This window comes from Salmo salar, chromosome ssa08 (assembly GCF_905237065.1).
Source record: "Salmo salar chromosome ssa08, Ssal_v3.1, whole genome shotgun sequence".
Classification (NCBI taxonomy): domain Eukaryota; kingdom Metazoa; phylum Chordata; class Actinopteri; order Salmoniformes; family Salmonidae; genus Salmo; species Salmo salar.
Window position 1 is genome coordinate 11,935,001 of NC_059449.1, and position 22,621 is coordinate 11,957,621.

At 43.5% G+C, this 22,621-nt stretch overlaps 1 protein-coding gene across 2 annotated transcripts in view; it reads right to left on the reverse strand.

Annotated features, from left to right (window-relative positions):
- Positions 1–22,621, reverse strand: part of LOC106610173 (polypeptide N-acetylgalactosaminyltransferase-like 6) — a 237,588-nt gene that overhangs the window by 16,759 nt on the left and 198,208 nt on the right. For both annotated transcript variants that reach the window (XM_045722723.1, XM_045722724.1), the window contains exon 8: positions 11,034–11,151. In XM_045722723.1, the coding sequence (XP_045578679.1) occupies positions 11,034–11,151 (118 nt within the window). The remainder of the gene's footprint in view (positions 1–11,033; positions 11,152–22,621) is intronic.

Below are 22,621 nucleotides of genomic sequence, written 5' to 3' on the forward strand. Positions count from 1 at the left end.
CATTTATGAACATTTGAACATCTTGGCCATGTTCTGTTATAATCTCCACCCGGCACAGCCAGAAGAGGACTTAAGCATTCAGGCCAAAGAGTTCAAACTTGGTTTCATCAGACCAGAGAATCTTGTTTCTCATGGTCTGAGTCCTTTAGGTCCATTTTGGCAAACTCCAAGCGGGCTGTCATGTGCCTTTTACTGAGGAGTGGCTTCCGGGTGGCCACTACCATAAAGGCCTGATTGGTGGAGTGCTGCAGAGATGGTTGTCCTTCTGGAAGGTTCTCCCATCTCCACAGAGGAACTCTGGAGCTCATTCAGAGTGACCATCAGGTTCTTGGTCACCTCCCTGACCAAGGCCCTTCTCCCACGATTGCTCAGTTTGGCCTGGCGGCCAGCTCTAGGAAGAGTCTTGGAGGTTCCAAACTTCAACCATTTAAGAATGATGGAGGTCACTGTGTTTTTGGGGACCTTCAATCCTGCAGACATTTTTTGGTACCCTTCCCCAGACCTGTGACACAATCCTGTCTCAGAGCGCTACGGACAATTCCTTCGACCTCATGGCTTGTTTTTGCTCTGACATGCACTGTCAACTATGGGACCTTATATAGACAGGTGTGTGCCTTTCCAAATCATGTCCAATCAATTGAATTTACCACAGGTGGGCTCCAATCCAGCGTTAGAAACATCTCAAGGATTATCAATGGAAACAGGATGCACCTGAGCTCAATTTCAAGATTCATAGCAAAGAGTCTGAATACTTATGTAAATAAGGTTTTTCTGTTTCATATTTTTAATACACTTGCAAGTATTTCTAAAAACCCGTTTTCACTTTGTCATTATAGGGTATTGTGTGTAGTTTGATGAGATTTTGTGTTTATTTAATCCATTTTAGAATAAGGCTGTAAAGTAACAAAATGTGGAAAAAGTCAAGGGGTCTGAATGCACTGTGTGTGATTGTGTCTACATGTAATCAAGTTATGAAATGATTGCTATTTTCAAATAAATCTATGTTGGGGCTGAGTTGTAGTCAAATTATTATAATTATGTTAGGAGAGCCCCTTTGAGAGCCCCTTGGATGAGTGAAGAAAAAAATCAACTAAAGAGAAATTGCAGAAAGGCAGAGCGGAAGTGGAGAAAGTCAAAGTTGCAGGTCCATTATGATATTCTGAGAGAGCAACTTGGCATATACTGTACAGTAATAGTCAAAAGTTTGGACACACTCATTCAAGGGTTTTTCTTTATTTTTCCTATTTTCTACATTGTAGAATACTAGTGAAGACATCAAAACTATGAAATAACACATGGAATCATGTAGTAAACAAAAAAGTGTTAAACAAATCAAAATACATTTTATATTTGAGATTCTTCAAAGTAGCCACCCTTTGCCTTGATGACAGCTTTGCACACTCTTGGCATTCTCTCAACAAGCTTCACGAGGTAGTCACCTGGAATGCATTTCAATTAACAGGTGTGCCTTGTTAAAAGTTAATTTGTGGAATTTCTTTCCTTCTTAATGCATTTGAGACAATCAGTTGTGTTGTGACAAGGTAGCGGGGTATACAAAAGATAGCCTTATTTGGTAAAAAACCAAGCCCATATTATTGCAAGAAATAGCTGAAATAAGCAAAGGGAAACGACAGTCCATCATTACTTTAAGACATGAAGGCCAGTCAATCCGGGAAAATGTCAAGAACTTTTTTCAGTTGCAAAAACCATCAAGCACTATGATGAAACTGGCACAGGAAAGGAAGACCCAGAGTTACCTCTGCTGCAGAGGATAAGTTCATTAGAGTTACCAGCCTCAGAAATTGCAGCCCAAATAAATGCTTCACAGAGTTCAAGTAACAGACATATCTCAACATCAACTGGTCAGAGGAGACTGCGTCAATCAGGCCTTCATGGTCGAATTGCTGCAAAGAAACCACTACTAAAGGACACCCATAAGAAGAAGAGTGTCACGACTACTGCCGAGGGTGGTTCCTCTCCCTGTTCGGGTGGCGCTTGGCGGTCGTCGTCACCAGCCTACTAGCTGCCATCGATCCCCTTTTCGTTTTTCTGTTAGTTATGTCTTTATTAGTTGCACCTGTGTTCATTTAGGTAATTAGTGGTGTTATTTAAGCCCGCCTCTCCACCTGTTCTGTGTGCGGGCTTGTTACATGTTTTCACTGTGTTTGTGTAGTGTATCGTGTTGTTGGACTTTGGGTTTTTGTTACGCCCTGCTGTTTGGGCATATTTCTCTTTTGTGGTACTTATTAAATATATATTGTACCAAACATTTTTCTGCCTCCTGCGCCTGACTCCACACCCACGACGTCCAAGCGTTACAAAGAGACTTGCTTGGGCCAAGAAACACGAGAAATGGACATTAGACTGATGGAAATCTGTCCTTCGGTCTGATGAGTCCAAATTTAAGATTTTTGGTTCCAAACACTGTGCCTTTGTGAGACGCAGAGTAGGTGAATGGATGATCTTTGCATGTGTGGTTCCCACTGTGAAGCATGGAGGAGGAGGTGTCATGGTATGGGGGTCTCCTTCAAGACTGTTGGAAAAGCATTCTTCATGAAGCTGGTTTAGAGAATGCCAAGAGTGTGCAAAGCTGTCATCAAGGCAATGGGTGGCTACTTTGAAGAATCTAAAATAATTTAGATTTGCGTAACACTTTTTTGGTTACTACATAATTCCATATGTGTTATTTCATAGTTTTGATGTCTCCACTATTATTTTACAATGTAGAAATGTTTTTAAATAAAGAAAAACCCTCGAACGAGTATGTGTGTCCAAACTTTTGACTGGTACTCTATAACAAGGCAATTAGAAATACCAGACGGGCTCATTTTTCTAACGTGATCACTTATAATCAGAATAATTTGAGAGTGCTCTGCTCGACACCCTTGACGGCGTGATACATCCTACACCCGTGAACCTACAGTATGTGAACTTTCCTCTACATCTAAATGTGAGGAGTTTGCAGCATATTTCAGAGATAAGATAACAAACATTAGGCTGGGTATCAGTCAAGCAAGACCTGATGAGAAGTTTGATATGTGCCCTCGCCTACCACACAAAGGGACTATGGATTTTTTCCCCCCCCTGTTTGACATAGACATGCTCAGTAAAGTGATATCACAACTTAAATCTCCTACCTGCCTTCTCGGTCCTATCCCCACCACCTTCTTAAAAACAGTTTTTAATTGCATATGTGAAGAAGTGCAAGCTATTGTTAATCACTGACTATTCACAGGCACTTTCCCAACTGCACTAAAAACTGCTATGGTGAAACCCCTTCTGAAGAAAAGTAATCTAGATTCTTCAACTCTTAGCCATTTTCGGGCCATCTCCAACCTTCCATTCTTAAGCAAAACTCTGGAGCAATTGGTTTTCAAACAAATAAATAATTTTTTTAAGTGCCAACTGTATTTTTCAAAAATTCCAATCTGTTTTTCGTGCCCTTCACAGCACAGAGACAGCCTTACTTAAAGTGGTAAATGATCTTAGAGCCAACACAGATGCCAAACAGCTCTCTGTCCTTGTACTCTTGGATTTAAGTGCTGCACTCGACACGGTTGACCATGATGTCCTTCTGAAAAGACTGGAAAGGTGGGTTGGCCTCTCTGCTCCAGTTCTAAATTGGTTTAGGACCTATTTACTGGTCGAGAGTCAAAATAGGCGCTGTGGCGTCCACGAGGTTCGATTTTGGGTCTGGTGCTGTTCAGTTTATAAAGTACATGTTACCCCTTGGCAGCGTTATCAGAAAGCACAGCATTGATTTTAACTGCTACACAGACGATACACAACTTTACATTTCTGTGTCACAAGAGGATTTTAACTTCACAGATACATTATTAGACTGTATTAGTGATTTAAATACTTGGATGGCTCACAACTTCCTCCAGCTAAATCAAGACAAGACCGAGGTACTGGAGAAAGAATTTTTCTTTAAACGAATCGGACGCAAAGGATTTACTTCAGACACCGGACAAGGCCCAATTCCCTGTCATTCGCATAAAGAAGAGACAGAGATATTGGGGACGTAGGTCGGGGTGCCTTGTAAGGATTCAACGGCAAGTGGGTAATCCGCCTCTACCATCAGTCCTATTAGCCAACGTGCAATCATTGGATAATAAACTGGATGAGCTGTGATCAAGACTATACTACCAACAGAACATTAAAAACTGTAATATCTTATCTTTCATCGAGTAGTGGGCTGAACAACGACATGGGTAACATACAGCTGGCTGAGTTTTCCGTGCATTGGCTAGATAGAGCAGCTGCCTTTAGTAAGACAAGGGGTGGCAGTCTGTGTCTATTTGTCAGTAACAGCTGGTGTACAAAATCTAATATTAAGGAAGTCTTGAGGTTTTGCTCGCCTTAGGTAGAGTATCTCATGATAAGCTGTAGACAACAATATTTACCGAGAGAGTTTATCTATATTTTTCGTAGCTGTCTATTTACCACGACAAACCGATGCTGGAACTGAGACCGCACTCAACGAGCTGTATAAGGCCATAAGCAAACAAGAAAATGCTTATCCAGAGGCGGTGCTCCTAGTGTCCGGGTACTTTAATGCAGGGAAACTTAAATCCATTTTACCTCATTTCTACCAGCATGTTACATGTGCAACCAGATGAAATAAAACTCTAGACCACCTTTACTCCATACACAGAGATGCGTACAAAGCTCTCCCTCAGCCTCCATTTGGCAAATCTGACCATAATTCTATCCTTCTGAGTCCTGCTTACAAGCAAAAACTAAAGCAGGAAGTACTCACCTTAGGTAGAGTATCTCATGATAAGCTGTAGACCACAATATTTACCGAGAGAGTTTATCTATATTTTTCGTAGCTGTCTATTTACCATGACAAACCGATGCTGGCACTAAGACCGCACTCAACGAGCTTTATAAGGCCATAAGCAAACAAGAAAATGCTCATCCAGAGGTGGTGCTCCTACTGGCCGGGTACTTTAATGCAGGGAAACTTAAATCCATTTTACCTCATTTCTACCAGCATGTTACATGTGCAACCAGATGAAATAAAACTCTAGACCACCTTTACTCCACACACAGAGATGCATACAAAGCTCTCCCTCAGCCTCCATCTGGCAAATCTGACCATAACTCTATCCTTCTGAGTCCTGCTTACAAGCAAAAACTAAAGCAGGAAGTACCAGTGACTCGCTCAATACGGAAGTGGTCATATGACACAGATGCTAAGCTACAGGACTGTTTTGCTAGAACAGACTGGAATATGTTACGGGATTCTTACGATGGCATTGAGGAGTACACCACATCAGTCACTGGCTTCATCAATAAGCATTGATGACGTCGTCCCCACAGTGACCGTACGTACATATCCCAACCAGAAGCCATGGATTACAGGCAACATCCACACTGAGCTAAAGGGTAGAGCTGCCGCTTTCAAGGAGCGGGACACTAACCCGGACGCTTATAAGAAAACCCGCTATGCCCTTCGACAAACCATCAAACAGGGAAAGCGGCAATACAGGACTAAGATTGTGTCACGTTCTGATCTGTTTCACCTGTCTTTGTGATTGTCTCCGCCCACCTCCAGGTGTTACCTGTTTTCCCTATTAGTCCCCAGTGTATTTATGCCTGTGTTTCCTGTCTCTCTGTGCCAGTTCGTCTTCTATTTCCAAGTTAACCAGCATTTTTCCTTGCTCCTATTTTTCACAGTCTGTTTTTTCCTAGCCCTCCTGGTTTTTGACCCTTGCCTGTCCTGACGCCGAATCCGCCTGCCTGACCACTCTGCCTGTTCTGACCTCGAGCCTGCCAATCCCCTTGTACTGTTTGGACTTGGACCTGATCATTGAACCCCTGCCTGTCCTGACCTCGAGCCTGCCTATCGCCTGGTACTGTTTGGACTCTGACCTGGTTTATGAACTCTCACCTGTCCCTGACCTGCCTTTTGCCTACTCCTTTTGTTATAATAAATATCGGAGCTCAACCATCTGCCTCCTGTGTCTGCATTTGGGTCTCGCCAGGTGCCCTTATAAACTGCTAAAAAAAAATAAAGGGAACACTAAAACAACACAATGTAACTCCGAGTCAATCACACTTCGGTGAAATCAAACTGTCCACTTAGGAAGCAACACTGATTGACAATACATTTCACATGCTGTTGTGCAAATGGAATAGATAACAGGTGGAAATTATAGGCAATTAGCAAGACACCCCCAATTAAAGGAGTGGTTCTGCAGGTGGGGACCACAGACCACTTCTCAGTTCCTATGCTTCCTGGCTGATGTTTTGGTCACTTTTGAATGCTGGCGGTGCTTTCACTCTAGTGGTAGCGTGAGACGGAGTCTACAACCCACACAAGTGGCTCAGGTAGTGCAGCTCATCCATGATGGCACATCAATGTGAGCTGTGGCAAGAAGGTTTGCTGTGTCTGTCAGCGTAGTGTCCAGAGCATGGAGGCGCTACCAGGAGACAGGCCAGTACATCAGGAGACGTGGAGGAGGCCGTAGGAGGGCAACAACCCAGCAGCAGGACCGCTACCTCCGCCTTTGTGCAAGGAGGAGCAGGAGAAGCACTGCCAGAGCCCTGCAAAATGACCTCCAGCAGGCCACAAATGTGCATGTGTCTGCTCAAACGGTCAGAAACAGACTCCATGAGGGTGGTAGGAGGGCCCGACGTCCACAGGTGGGGGTTGTGCTTACAGCCCAATACCGTGCAGGACGTTTGGCATTTGCCAGAGAACACCAAGATTGGCAAATTCGCCACTGGCGCCCTGTGCTCTTCACAGATGAAAGCAGGTTCACACTGAGCACGTGACAGACGTGACAGAGTCTGGCGACGCCGTGGAGAACATTCTGCTGCCTGCAACATCCTCCAGCATGACCGGTTTGGCGGTGGGTCAGTCATGGTGTGGGGTGGCATTTCTTTGGGAGGCTGCACAGCCCTCCATGTGCTCGCCAGAGGTAGCCTGACTGCCATTAGGTACCGAGATGAGATCCTCAGACCCCTTGTGAGAACATTTGCTGGTGCGGTTGGCCCTGGGTTCCTCCTAATGCAAGACAATGCTAGACCTCATGTGGCTGGAGTGTGTCAGCAGTTCCTGCAAGAGGAAGGCATTGATGCTATGGACTGGCCCGCCCGTTCCCCAGACCTGAATCCAATTGAGCACATCTGGGACATCATGTCTCGTTCCATCCACCAACGCCACGTTGCACCACAGACTGTCCAGGAGTTGGCGGATGCTTTAGTCCAGGTCTGTGAGGAGATCCCTCAGGAGACCATCCGCCACCTCATCAGGAGTATGCCCAGGTGTTGTAGGGAGGTCATACAGGCACGTGGAGGCTACACACACTACTGAGCCTCATTTTGACTTGTTTTAAGGACATTACATCAAAGTTGGATCAGCCTGTAGTGTGGTTTTTCCACTTTAATTTTGAGTGTGACTCCAAATCCAGACCTCCATGGGTTGATCAATTGGATTTCCATTGATTATTTTTGTGGGATTTTGTTGTCAGCACATTAAACTATGTAAAGTATTTTATAAGATTATTTATTTCATTCAGATCTAGGATGTGTTGTTTAAGTGTTCTCTTTATTTTTTGGAGCAGTATAGATTGAATTGTACTACACCGGCTCCGACGCTCGCCGGATGTGGCAGCGCTTGCAAACTATTACGGACTACAAAGGGAAACACAGCCGCGAGCTGCGCAGTGACACAAGCCTACTAGATGAGCTAAATTACTTCTATGCTCACTTCGAGGCAAGCAACACTGAAGCATGTATGAGAGCAGCAGCTGTTCTGGACGACTGTGTGATCACGCTCTCCATAGCCGATGTGAGTAAGACCTTTAAACAGGTCAAAAACGGATTACCAGGATGTGTACTTGGAGCATGTTCTGACCAACTGGAATGTGTCTTCACTGACATTTTCAATCTATTCCTGACCGAGTCTGTAATACCAACATGTTTCAAGCAGACCACCATAGTCCCTGTGGCCAAGACCACCGCCCCAACAGATCCACAGATGACGCAATCTCTATTGCACTCCACACTAACGTTTCCCACCTGGACAAAAGGAACACCTACGTGTGGAAGGACCACCAGAGGGCAGGCTGGGCTCACGGATAGTAGCCCAACCAGGCATGTGAGTCAAGGGGACATGAGGCAATTAAGCACAGCTGACGGTACTAATGACCTATTCTCTCTTCCCTACAAAAGAGAGGAGGGAACCAGCAGAGAGCTGGGGGGGAAACTATCTCTGGAGGGGGGAGAGAGGGGAGCTATCCATGAAGAACCATTAAGATGGTGACAAACCCGTGACTTTTGTTGTAGTTTAAAGATAATCGTATTGTGTTCCTGTTTCATCTGGAGAAGAAGATGTATGTTTTTCCTTGGGAAATTTTCACTGATTATGTTGGAGTGTTTGTATTGACCAAAATCCCTCAATAGAGAACTGTGTTCAATCAAGAAAACCTACTCCTGACTCGTTTATTCCACCTTTCCGCTTTAGAGTGACGCCACATTAAATGGTCCGCTCACATTGGTGGAGAATGCGGGAATTAGGTGGACGAGTGACACAAGAATAAGTGAGTAAATTCTTCCAGTAGACACAGAGGAACCATTCAAGAACGATGGACAACCCCCTACTACAACAGTTGATCATGGCACAGCAGACAACCATAGAACTCCTGCAACAACAGCTGAGCCGGCGAGAAGAACCTAGAGTTAAGCCAAGAGCGGCTGCTCACGCCATCTTACCTCGTCTCTCCAAGGAGGATGATATCGAGGCCTTCCTCTTGACCTTCGAAAGGACGGCCACCTTGGAAGAGTGGCCGCCCACAGAATGGGCGAGCACATTAGTCCCTCTTTTGACCGGGGTGGCCCAGGAAGCCTATTTTGACCTGGATTCCCGTGAAGCTGCGGACTATGGGCGACTAAAATCCGAGATCCTGTCCCGGTACTAGCTGACTGCCAGAGATAGAGCCGTAAAGTTCCATCAATGGACCTATACGGCTGACCAACCCGTCCGTGCCCAGATCTTCGCACTAATACGACTGACGAAACAGTGGCTGGAACCCAGAAAGGGAGTAGGACATGTAATAGAGACCCTCATAGTGGACAAGATATTGAGGGAATTAATTAATCAATTAATTAATGAATTAACCAGTGACTTAAAGGGTCGTGGGGCAAGCCAACCCGTTGTCAGCCGACAACATAGCCCAGGTGGTGGAAACATACCGATCTACAGGGGAGTTGTTAAAAGGTGACAAGGAGGAACGGAAGGATTCTGCAAATCCCGTACCACGACTCACCCCGGCGCGTCCGCCACCGAAACGTCCAAACCCCATCCGGAGGTGGGAGAAGTCATCCCCCACACAGCAGGGTCGGTGTTATAAATGTCAGTCTCCAGACCATTATGCCCCACAATGTCCTAGCAAGGACGAGTCCATGCTCATGGAGTCATCGCTGCTCATCCCCACGCATCCCAGTTCGAGAGGGCAGGATCAACACTGTTGGTTAGCAGAAATAGCCCCGGCCCCAGAGATTCCGGTTCGACTAGAAGGACAAGATGTGGTAGCCATTCTCGACTCGGAAAGTATGGTTACGTTAGTAGAGGAGCGGATGGTGCTACCAGACACTGCTACCAGACAAAGTAGCCGTGTCCTGTATCCATGGAGACACCCACTATTACCCTACCGTGAATCTGTCTATTCTCACTCCGAAAGGAAGGTGTACAGTTAGGGCAGGGAAAGTACCCCAGCTGAAGGTGCCATTATTGATCGGGACAGACTGTCCTCTATATAAAGAGCTGCGGCAGATGATGTTATGCACGGGAAGAAGGGGGACAGGAAAGAAGAAAAAAAAACAAATCCAAGCCTGAGGTAGTAGTCCTACAAGGAGACGTAGCCTCGACCTCGTCCTCGGGAGCAGAGGAAGAAATAGCGACCCATCGTTTACGACAGATATTCCAGGAAACTACCGATGAAGACACCTGCGAAGGGTTATACACGACGCAGGAAGGAAGGAGCAACCAGGAATTACTAATGGTGCCTAGACCATACAGGGATACAGTCCTACAGTTAGCCCATTCCCACGTCCTAGGAGGACACCTGGCACGGTGACTCATGAACAGCTAATCAAATGGCTACCCGGACTATCTGCATTGCCCCCCCCCCCATTTTTAGACTGCTGTAACTCCCTGTTAATTATCTATGCATACTCACTTTACCTCTACCTACATGTATATATTACCTCAATTACCCCAACTAACATGTGCCCCCGCACATTGACTCTGTACAAGTACCCCTTGTATATAGCCTCGCTACTGTAATTTTATTGTTGCTCTTTAATTATTTGTTATTTTTCTATTTTCTTGTAAATACTTTCTTAACACTTATTTTTCTTAAAACAGCATTGTTGGTTAAGGGCTTGTAAGTAAGCATTTCACTGTAAGGTCTACACCTGTTGTATTCAGCGCATGTGGCGAGTACAATTGGAGAGAGAATCTGGCCGGAGATTTTAATTCACGGGCAATAAAGATAAAACACCAGGTGAAACACCCAGATGTTATTTTAGATTCTGAACTCAATTTATTGTGCCCCCAGCCTCTGGAATAGCCTGCCAGAGAACCTGAGGGGGGCTAAAACTGCTTTAGCTTTGCTTTTCCTTAGGGTGATTTTTAGTCATTGTTGTTTTTTATCCTCTTGTTTTTTGTGTAGTAAATATTTTAATTGTTTTTATTCTGTTTTTTTTCTTCCTGTGAAGCACATTGTGTTGCATTTCATGTCTGAAATGTGCTGTATAAATTCAACTTGATTTGATTAAGCCACCCGACCATCCGCTCCGACAAAAATTGGCCTGTGGCTGAATCTAGTTGCCTAACCCTGGTGTATACTGAAAGATGAACTTAGCCCTCATGAGTATGACTAGCAACCTTAAGACTTCCAGTTTCCCTACAGTGCTGTATTGAGATGCTCGAATGATAAGACTTGTTCCAGTCTTGAGAACATTGGTAAGAGAAATGCATGATTGGGAAACGCTATCTTCTATACATTTTTGCTCACCTTGAACGATATCTCGTACTGCTCTCCGCCCCATATTTCCAAGCCAGTGTCGTAGCCACCCAGCTCCCAGAACCACTGACGGTTGACGGCAAAGAGACCTCCAGCCATCACTGGAGACCTGTAGGAGAGACAGGGAAAGAATCCATGTCTTTAGCTTGTCGGTAAAGTTATTTTCTAAATCTTCTGACCAGCACAAAACAATGTGGCGGTGTCCAGTTCTTTTTGTGTTATAATGTGAGCGTCTACTGCTACAGCTGTAGCTCTTAAGAGAGATAGACAGATAGAGAAACTGTACAAGAGAAACAGTGAGAGACAAAGAAATAATACAAGCGTTAGTTACCATGTTCAGATTTATTACATTAAAATAGTGCATAACATCCATATATTGAAAGGTGACATTTGGTGTAATTCCAAGCATCCTAAATCCAGAGAAAGTAATCTACACTTGCAGTGTTTGTGGTATCAGACAGACAACGGGTGTGAGTAATTCTTTATTCTTTAACAAAAATATAAAGTAACATACCTAATCCCTTGAGCTGAGAACAATATGACCTATGTAAAGTACATATATTGAAAGGTGGCATTTGAGCATCATAATCCAGAGACAATCATATTGCAGTCTTAGTGGAAGCATACAGAGAGAAATTATGTGGCCCTCACATGACCCTCATCTCTCTGTCGCCCCTGGATACGTAAATACACACCTTCTAAAACACCATCATACATATAGTAAAAACATGCACTCAGACACGCAGGCAGTCTCAAAGACATATTGAGTCTTTACCCATAAATCCCCAGGCTTGCAATAATAAAGGATGTTCCGTTCAGGCTTATCTCAGTCAAATCTTTCCTCCAATCACGGCAAAGAAATACCAGTCTCTCGCGGTATGCTGACACCGACCCTCGCGCAATCGATAAACTTCACAAAGAGCTCAAGCAGTCAAAAATCCCCATGATTGACACTTGACATGGCTATTTGCCTGACATTTCACATTTCCCACTGCAGAATCTACAGAAAAATCAAAGCAGACAAGGGATTGGTGCACAGTAAGCAGCATCAACTCCAAGGAGAAGCAACTTCCTTCCTATCAACAACAAACTGCTTCTACTAATAGTATTCTAATCCTTTCTCCCTGCCTATTTCCATTCTCCCTCCTTGCTCATTGTACTGCCCCAAACCTGTACTCATTGTTATTTCACACTCCCTTTCAGCAGGGCTTAAGCTCGGGGAGTGGATTTTGTTGGACCCTGACTTTGGCATGTTTGAATGTTTTTCCTTGTAGTTCTTCTTCGACGCACGGTGGAGAATCAGAGTAATCCTCCGGGTAATGGGAAGAGCTCCTTTCCTGCGTTTGAGTCATTCCTCGGTCGCGACGAGGACGAGGCGACAATCTTCTAATAAAGCGTGGGGGGGATGAAATACTAAGATGTAAGTAGAGGAGGCCAAAAAAGGAAAACACCACAGCACTTTGAATTACTGAGAGGGCGAAAAGAGCGGCGGTGTCTTGATGCGAGGCTTGGATGGATGCGGTACGGCAGTGTGGAGGATAGGTCTGGCGTTTGAGCTGGGGAGCCGTTGAACTAGGGGTGTTTTGTAACCAAAATGCTCCGAATAAACAGCACCATGGCGCAAAGCCACAACACAACAGCAAGCTTGACTCATTAAATCTCTTCACACCTCCTGATTCACAGAGAAAGCGTCGAATTATTTGGGCATCTTGGTCAACAAAAAAAAGAGTTTTAAGGCAAGAAAGTTTTAAGCAGTAAAATCCAAAATAGCAAAGGAGTTGTGGGAGGGATTGGATTTGGTGTCTTAAGGTTAGGCCTCCACAGATGGACAGTCTTTTTAATCCGAAAAACAGTTTGGTCTGACCCAATGATGAGTCAAAGGAACCAAACTTTCCTTGTTCCAATTTTTTTTTGTGTCTATGTATCTATGACAACCATGATCTGCCCGTGCAAAAAACAAGACAAGACAACAAGTGAGGAATGAGCTTGTGTGTGGTGGTGAAGGCAGAGCCAGACGGAGGGAGCTCAGTGCAGAAATCTATTTACTCTGCGGGTAATACCCTCCGGCCTGCTTCCCTCCAATTTAATAAAGCGCTGAAATATACCAGTCCACTCAATTAAAGGAGCTAACGGAGGAGCAAGCTGAAATCATTATATATTTTACCTTCTTTGCAGCCTTGCCAACAACAGCTGAAAAACACTAGAGAACATAGTTTATTTGGGAAGTTAAAGTCGTTTATTTGTCGTTGACACTACAACTTCTGGTGAAGGTGGTTGGAATGAGGGATTAGACAAAATGCAGAACTAACTCACGTAATATTCTTATCTTAAAAAACCCACAACACTAGAAGATTATTTGGGAAGTTAAAAGTTGTCGTGGACACTACACTTTCTGGTTGTGGTGGTTGAAATGAAAGGATAATATATATAACCCTCCTCGTTTGGAATGTCAGTTTTTCATTCCCTACGGTTGAAGTACACCATGGGAGAGATTGGGTGGGATGGTTTGTGTGGTGATATAGAAGGTAAGGAGAGCTGTTTTTTTAGCTGTGGATATCTCAGTGGTTAGTGGAGGCTTTACACTGTTTGATCAGCCTGGATTGCTGCTGATAGGCTCAGAGAGAGAGAGAGAGAGAATTAATATCCTTCATCTAATCCTACAGGAGGCTTACCCAACAAGGAGGAAGAAACCAGCCTGCTATGAAGAGATGATCTGATAGAAGGAGGGCAGCATTCAGAGACGTCATGCAATTTATTCAAGGGTGCCCTGATAGCCAAATTCAATATTGTAGGGTTAATTAATTATACGCAAAGTCAGTGTACAAACAGATAAAACTGAGGGGGGCTGAGCTGAATATGCAGCGTGCATGTTCCCTCTCCCGGCCGCAACACAATCCCAATCAAAAGGTAGTCCGTGGCCAAAAGTAGTGCCCTATTTAGGGAATAGGGTGCCATTTGGTATGCAGACCATGTAGTCAAGAAACAAGGCCAGTCAGTCAAAATGATATTAGTCAATCAAACCTGCCAGGGACAGAGGGCTAACACTAAGGATATGTGATTACTTCAGTGTGGGTTCCTCCCGGAATGATTGTGTCTGAGTTGAAGGGAGCAGCCAAACTGGATATGATATAGTAAGACTGCAGCGTGGTGGCTGTTATCGATCCCTTAATTAGACAGGGATCTCAGAGGGAACGTGTAGATCAATGAGGCTGAGCTGAGACGGAGGAGGCTGTATGTGTGTGTTCCTGTGTGTGTGTTTGTGTGTGTGTGTGTGTGTGTATCTGTGCGTGTGTGTGTGTGTGTGTGTGTGTGGTTGGCCAGCCAGGTGAGTAAAGCAGAGGTCACAGCGCTGCAGGTTGAGGTTCTGAGACAGTGGGGAGTGTGTAACCGGGTCAAGCTACTTACTGAGGCTGACTGAGCCTCTCTGGCCTCTGGCCTGTGAAGCCCATAGGAGACTGGGAGGCTCAGCCCATAGGAGAATGACCTGCTACCCACAGTAGGAACCTAATCACTGTAATCAAACAGCAGGACACACACAAGCATGCATTGGCCTATGTACACGTACTGTACAAACACACACACACAGGCACGCAGGCATGCACACTCACATTCACACACACTGTACAAGCCTCGGCTCACATAGCTCATTAACCTTCATACATACTGTTCCTAGTGTTATCATACTGAACATGCATAAATTACAGCACTCTGACACAACACCACTCTACCCTCCAGCCAGTTGAGTCTGTACTGCACTCTACACAGCAGATCACTGGTGTTCTACATTGATGTGTACATTATAGACCATTGGGGAATAGCTTACAAACAAGGCCTTAGCTGCTCTATTCATCCGTATATGTAACACGTTAGGCAAACGAAATAGAGCCATGAATGCCATTGAATTGAAGACCCTGTGTGTGTGTGTCTCTCTCTCTTGCTCTCTCTCGTGTGGATGTGTGTGTGTGGTTTCCTATGTCTGGCCAATTCCTTGTGGAATTAGACTAGAGCTCAACCCTGACAGACAGCCTCATAATTACCAGACTGATTACCGCTGATATCTGTGTAGCCATCATGCATATAAGCTCGCAAGATCAGGCAGTTTACTAGTCTGAACACTGACTGACTGACTATAAGCGAATTAAGAAGTAATTCCACTCAAAATACTAATTATCTGATGTGATTAGTTAAATGCTGTTGGAATTAGTGCAACATGCTAATAAAGCCATGTTGTTGAACCCTTTGGCCTCTCTCTCTCTCTCTCTCTCTCTCTCTCTCTCTCTCTCTCGGGAAATGAGTTGGAGGTTTTTCTTCAAATATAACATCGTTTCTGTCCTGGGTTAAGCGGTGTAATGTGTGAACACTCTTGTCCAGGGAGAATAGGTTCTTTATGATTGGGTGAATCACACAGACAGATGTGGAAGAATTAACAAACACACACACAAAGACACACACTATACACACACACACTGTACACACACACACTGTACACACACACTGTACACACACACTGTACACACACACACACACACACACACACACACACACACACACACACACACACACACACACAGTAAACACACACACGTACACACTGTACACACTGTACACACACACGTACACACACGTACACACTGTACACACACTGTACACACACTGTAAACACACTGTACACACACACACACACACACACACACACACACACACACACACACACACACACACACACACACACACACACACACACACAGACAAATAGTTAGCAAGACTTTGACACCTCTCATGTATGTTTGTCATCCCTTAACAGCACAGTAAAGCAACAGAGGATTGTGTGTCTGTGTGTGTGTGTGTGTAGGAGACAATTTGGAAGGGCTCCCAGTCTCCATCAGTCCAAACGATAGGGGAGCTCAGCTCCAACCTCTCTTTACTTAGGCTTTTCCAAATACAATTAATCATTCCCCTTCTCTTCTGTAGTGCAGACAGACATACTACTGTAGCTTCCAGTGGCTTAGCTTTTAAAAACCCAGGCATCGATTCAGAGAGCCTCTGTCTGTCAAACACGCACATCTCTGACGAGCTCAGCAACACCTCAATATGTTGACACCTATCTGTTTCTGAGCCACGCTCCCCAATTACTGCCACCTACCTGCCTGCCTGGAGATGTCAATCATCATGTACATTCAAGGGATGAGCTCTTAGATCCAATTAAGGAAGGACCTCCACACAAACACCACATGTATGCAGCTTATAAACAATGTTCCCTCTAACCTGCATGCGTGTGCGCTGTTGCCCTGAGACTGCCGCACAGCTGCCATGCAGAAATATCACCCCTCAGAGAGAAGCACGAGATAGAACTTCACTCCACTTTCTACAGCAGTGGTCACCAACCGTTCGATCGCATCCCACTGGTCCATCTCCAAGGCATTCCTAGTCAATCGACAAACATTTCTGTAAAAATCCCAACGATAAAGCCTTACGGCTCGTGTACACTGGCACGCGGTGAATTGCAGCGTGCCGCTTAGGCCGCCCAGAGTGGTTCGCTTGTAGGCGTGCTGGCAGCATATGGTTTATAAAAGTGTTGAATACAAAGTGTTGACAGTGCTGAGTAAGAGCTTAAACATGAACTCATTCATATAAACAGCAGCTCTTTGCTGTATTCGTTGACAGTCTCTCTCTAGTCATGGTTTTAAACGTTTTGACATCTCACTTTACTGTATCTTTCCTTTATGCCTGCTACGTCACTGCAGACACGGTCATTTGAGCCATCCTATTGGCCAGCGGTAGACCTATACTGCACTTTAGTTTATTTTGGGGGCTCCTGAGTGGCGCAGCGGTCTAAGGCAACGCATCTCAGTGCTAGAGGCGTCACTACAGAAACCCTGGTTCGAATCCAGGCGGTATCATAACCGGCCGTGGTTGGGTGTCCCATAGGGCGGCGCACAATTTGCCCAACGTCGTCCAGGGTAGGCCGTCATTGTAAATAAGAATTTGTTCTGAAAGTAACTTGCCTTGTTAAATAATAAATTAAATGGGTAAATAGTTTGATCCGTTCTCCATTTCATGAATTTATTCACAGGTAAATAGTAATATGCTGTAAAACGCTCTGGTGACAAACAAACTTTGTTGCCCTGTTTCCAATCGTCCACATGGTTGGGAGGACCTATTCAAGTAAGTAAATACATTTTGAAAATGTAAAAAAAAACTATGTATTATTAGCTAGCTAGCTATCTAGCCAACATTACATACTGTATAGATAGCTAGCTAAGTGAACTAAATATCACCAGCTACCTAACTTCATATTAGCTAGCTACCTTGATGTATTTATCACTGTAAAAAAACAAATCCAAATGCATTTGTAGGTAGCTAGCTAACAGTCACGGAGGACGGTAAAATAGATAAGTGAGAGATTAGGCTATTCTGGATAGGGCAGGTACTTTTGTGTAGTTCCAGTCCCTAGAAGTGAGGATGGAGATAATAGTAACATAATATTCATTGCGGTCTAATTTGAGTATAATGAAGTCTGTTTCTTGTGAGGTTTTCTGTCCTCAGATACAGGGAGCGGTGAAAGCCTGTGCAGATTAAGAGGTCCCAATGAAGAGCAGTAGTTCCCAGTCCTGGTCCTGGGGACTCAAAGGGGTGCACATTTTTGTTTTTGCCTTAGTACTACACAGCTGATTCAATTGATCAACTCATCATCAAGCTTCAAGTGGTATTTATGTTTTCATTTGTGATGCTATCCTGGATATGATCCTGCTTGTCACGTGCTACACATGCACATGTGTGTGCACATGCATCTATCTATCCGATGTTATCATGATTTGTTATAAGGGATATTATACTTTAGTAATCCATAATGACCTGGTGATGTGAAAGTCTAATAATGAAATGATCTTCCATATTCCTACAGATACCTTCAAAATTATTGCCTACAGTTACCATGTAGGGCACTGCAAGGTTGGATGACCAGGGCCATCTGGGACTACCTCCTGGGAGATTTCAGGTGAGTGAAGGCTACCTGTGTCCTGCATAACTACATGATGATGGACACAAGGACCAGTAGGGGATCTGCAGCTCGCCCTCGTGCGCCAGAGGAGAAGTCTGCTGCTCTGCAGGATGTTTCAAGGATGGGGTCCAACAACACAGCACGGGAGGCAATCTGTGTGCGGGAGATCTTCACCTCCTACTTCTTCGAAGAGGGTGCTGTTCCCTGGCAACACCATAGACTACACTATGCCCAACCAAATGCTCTTTTAAGAGCCATTCACATTGAAATAAGAGTATTCTTCCATTTATGTAGCTATGTCAACTGCAGTTATTCAATTCCCAGTTTCTCTCCTTTTGCGTTCTACTTCTCAGGTGAGGGTGCTGTTCAGTAGGTGATGTCTGTACAAAATCAAAACAGGCTCATTTAAGAGTCACCCATATTGAAAAAATGTAGAACAATTAGACACCCTATAACCCACACCTACACACTCATGTATCGATCTGATTGATGGAATGTGTTGGGCAGTAAGCAGGCTCAGGTGTATAACTGTGGCTCCTTCCACCTTGAAATAATAGGCAAGAGGACCAACCATGGAGAATAGCAAGACACTTCATTATTTCTATTTATATAACTACGCTATATTGTTTGTCCTCCTGTGTCTGTGCATGTTTTCCAGTAAAAAGTCAGGGATGCAAACTGGTGAGGGCCCAAAAAGGTGACACTTTTTTTGGCACTGAAACATGAAAAAAATCCCTGCTAGGGGGTATAAAAAATCAATTAAAATAAATATCAGCTTTAAAATGCACATTTCTAGTGACTTAGGCTGGATCCCTTCTTGAAATGCAGGTTTTAACTAATTAAACAACAAAGAATATGATCTACATGATCAGTCTGTGTGTAAAATAAAAAGTGGTTAATGTGAACCTAACTCACAGTGCCGACCCATCATTCAGGGAAAATAAAAAGCATTAAAAAGATATGTATATATATTTAAAAAAATTGGCCTTGCCTGTTTTGCATGTTATTTTGGCATTAATGCGTGTCACATATCAGTTTGCAAACTGTAAAAAAAATATATATAATTGAGTTAATAAAGCAGCATACAAACATGGTCTCTTTTTTGTTTTCTTTACTAAGGCAGCTCCAAAATGCAGGTGTTTCAGCCTGGCTCAGTGCTTTCTGTGGTGGTGGGGCAAGCCAGCAGAAAATAGGAGCATTGCGCCTGATTGGCTCAGTGTTCTGTCATTCATGGGGACACTATGCCACAGGCCAAGTCTAAGTCCTTAGTAAGGGTAGACATCGAACATTTCAGCCCTGCCATAGACTTACATTATAAGTACCCTTCCAAGAAGGCTCAAGGTCATTGGGCACAGATAAAATGACATAAAATCACATTATATGTACAGTAGCTTTGATTGGACTGATGTCAACATTTTACTTTCAAAATCTTAGCTAGCAGCCATCATTATGAATCAAGTCGACAATCTAATGGCAAATCCTTTTCAATCCTTGTCATATGAAGATAAATAATTAAGTGAATTAATAGATAAAACGTATCGGTGGTCATCGGCCATACCCATTCCACAACAAGTTGGATATTGCTAATTCAACAATGAGTGGTTTGGAAGGAATCAGTGGCTAACTGCAAGCATCGCAAAGCAATCACTAGCCTGCTATTCAGTGGAGTGGCTGTGTGTTTTTTTTCTTCAGAGTTCCCACCATAAATCCAGAGACAGACTTTGATGACAAAATTTGCCCAAAAAGGACCACTGTTTAAGTGAGCAAGGTGAGTCCAAATGTTTTGTATGCTGCTGCATAAATGATGTAATATGCCAGGGAGATATGTATACTGTAGCTAAGAAAGTAATACTAAGTGTATGTTGTATAGTAAGCTGTTAGAAGCCAAATGTGCCTCACCCCAATAATTTGGTCTATTTTCACCAATGCGGGATTGTAAACACATCTCTTGTGGCCGGTCTGTGATTATTAGCAGACTTTTTGTTTGTACAGTTTTGACAGTGCTACTGATAGTAGTGGTGGTGATTGGCCTGCATGTGCACATTCAGCACCCACAACATTCTATAATAGAGTTGTGTTATTTGACATTCCAAATTAAAAGCTTATTTAACGAGATAAAGTGTTATTTGACGTATATTTTTTTTATTACACAAAGACCCAAACGGCATTCAATGTGTCTCACCTTAATAATTTGGCCTATTTTCACCTCTTAATTTTGCCTACTGTTCTAACTTGGTTATTGACATGTAGCCTGTAAGCTGTTTTAGAGAAATGTAATCATCGAATACTGTAAGAGCTTTCATTCTGCTTATATGCCCCCTTTATTTATCCTACGGTTCTGACTTGGTGTACAGGGAGTACATTGTAAGAACGGTCCATGTTCTGAATTCTGTCCCTGTACATTTCAAAAGTGCTGAACAAATAGTTATTGACTACGTCCGTCATCGCTCGTTCATTAATGTCTTAATCAAAATTACGGATTGCCTTTTATCCGCTTGTCGTCCCCTTATGCCATAGTTTGTACATCTCAATTGTCAGTAGAAACCACATTTGTTTAAGCAAGTCAGCCATATCAGCTATGTTTTTTACAAAGGCAGTAAATGAGGCTGAATGAACTGTTTCACTGCCAGACAAGGCTCTGCTGATAGCCAGGTGTAGCGTGGTAAGGTGTTGGGACTGCTGTTGAGACTCTGCTGTTCGGACAGATTTATGTAGGCCCTAACAGTTTGTGGGCACCGTTTGTCACCGTTATAGTGCAATTCCTATATTGTTTAGTGTTGTGTAGTGGCTTTTTTGGCATGCATCACACTTTTTTTGTTTGCCCCACCAAAATCGCCACTGAACTCACAGCTAAAAAATATTAGGAAAGCAATCCAATGTTATTCGTTGCCTAGACTTTACTGCAAATGACACTCAAGTCCAGAGAAAAAAACAATACACTAATATTGCAGTTAGCCATGACAGCCTTTATAATAGAACGCTTGTGACCCCACACACATTTAAATATTGCACTTGGGAAAAAAAGATCTTAAAGTAGAAATAGAATGAAACAAACAGGCATTCTATTTTTGCTCTGTTATATTGGCCACTGTAGTAGACATCGATCAAGTGCACAAGGCTATGTGTGCAAAAATAACGTTCACTGAGTAAACCCTAAAAGAATCCCCCCTCACTCACACACAACTTTATATCAAGTTCAACACAACAAAAGCAATAGCTTTGAGCTACACTGCACGTTATTTCATTTTACACTTTCTGCCTGTGGACATCTGTTCTACAATGTGCCAGCAGCAGAGCATGAAACCCTTTGTTGGCATAATAGATCTCTTTCAGGCAGGGAGTACACCTGGCATACCCCTTTTTATCTAACGCATTGAAAAAGTGAGAAATATGAAAAATGTGTGGTGTTCCTTTCACCTCTATAGTGGCATCCAGCTTAAGCCAGGCCCAGCACCAGCTCCAATTCATCCCTGAATCCACTTGTTTAACAATCAACACCTCCTTTTCACCTAATTCTCTCATTCTGAAAATTAACCACATAACGTTAATGTATAGGGAAAACCTCAGTTCATAGATAGTAATGTTAGTTCGCTAGCTAACAGAGAATTCGATCCAGCTAGCAAGAGATACTTAACAATGCTAACAATTCTTGTTCCACCACACTTGCTCCCTCACCTCAAACTTTCCAAATGCCTGTTGTTTTTCGGTTACAGCTCATGAAGTACGCTTCATCACCTTCTCACCCCCGGAGTCAGGCTTCTCACCTACCACATCGTTATCATTCAGTGGAAGCGCTGCTGTAGCTTTCTAGTGTGCGCGCTGATGCTGTAACTAGCAAGTTGGTTGTCTCTTCTCTTTAGTCGTGTGCTGCATTCTGTTGTTATGTGAACGATTGGCTGAGCCGTGGATACAGCTAGTATTGCGCCAAATGTGCATCGACACCCCAACTACCTCCTCCCAAACTTTTCTCATCGGATCTACATGAATCTCGTAGGTTACCTATTTTGGATTCAAAACGGTGAATTTCGCCGAAAGGTGACTAGCTTGCATCCCTGATAAAGTACTCTGCAGCCACTTAGTGTGGACACCAGGTGAGACCACACACACAGATTCCTGTTGAACACTGTATCTTTAACTACATTATTTTCTCAATAACTACCTTATTTTCTCTCCTCCCTTCTCCCTAAATCCTGTAGGTTATCAAATCAAATCGATTTATATAGCCTCTTACATCAGCTGATGTCTCAAAGTGCTGTACAGAAACCCAGCCTAAAACCCCAAACAGCAAGCAATGCAGGTGTAGAAGCACGGTTATCAAATCAAATCAAATGTTATTGGTCACATACATGTTTTTAGAAGATGTTATTGTGGGTGTAGCAAAATGATTGTGTTCCTAGCTCCAACAGCGCAGTAGTATCTAATAATTCACAACAATACACACAAATCTAGGATGAGCAATGTCAGAGTGGCATTGACTAGAATACAGTAGAATATAATACATTATATACATATATATTATATATATATATATATATATATGAAATGAGTAAAGCAGTATGTAAACATTATTAAAGTGACT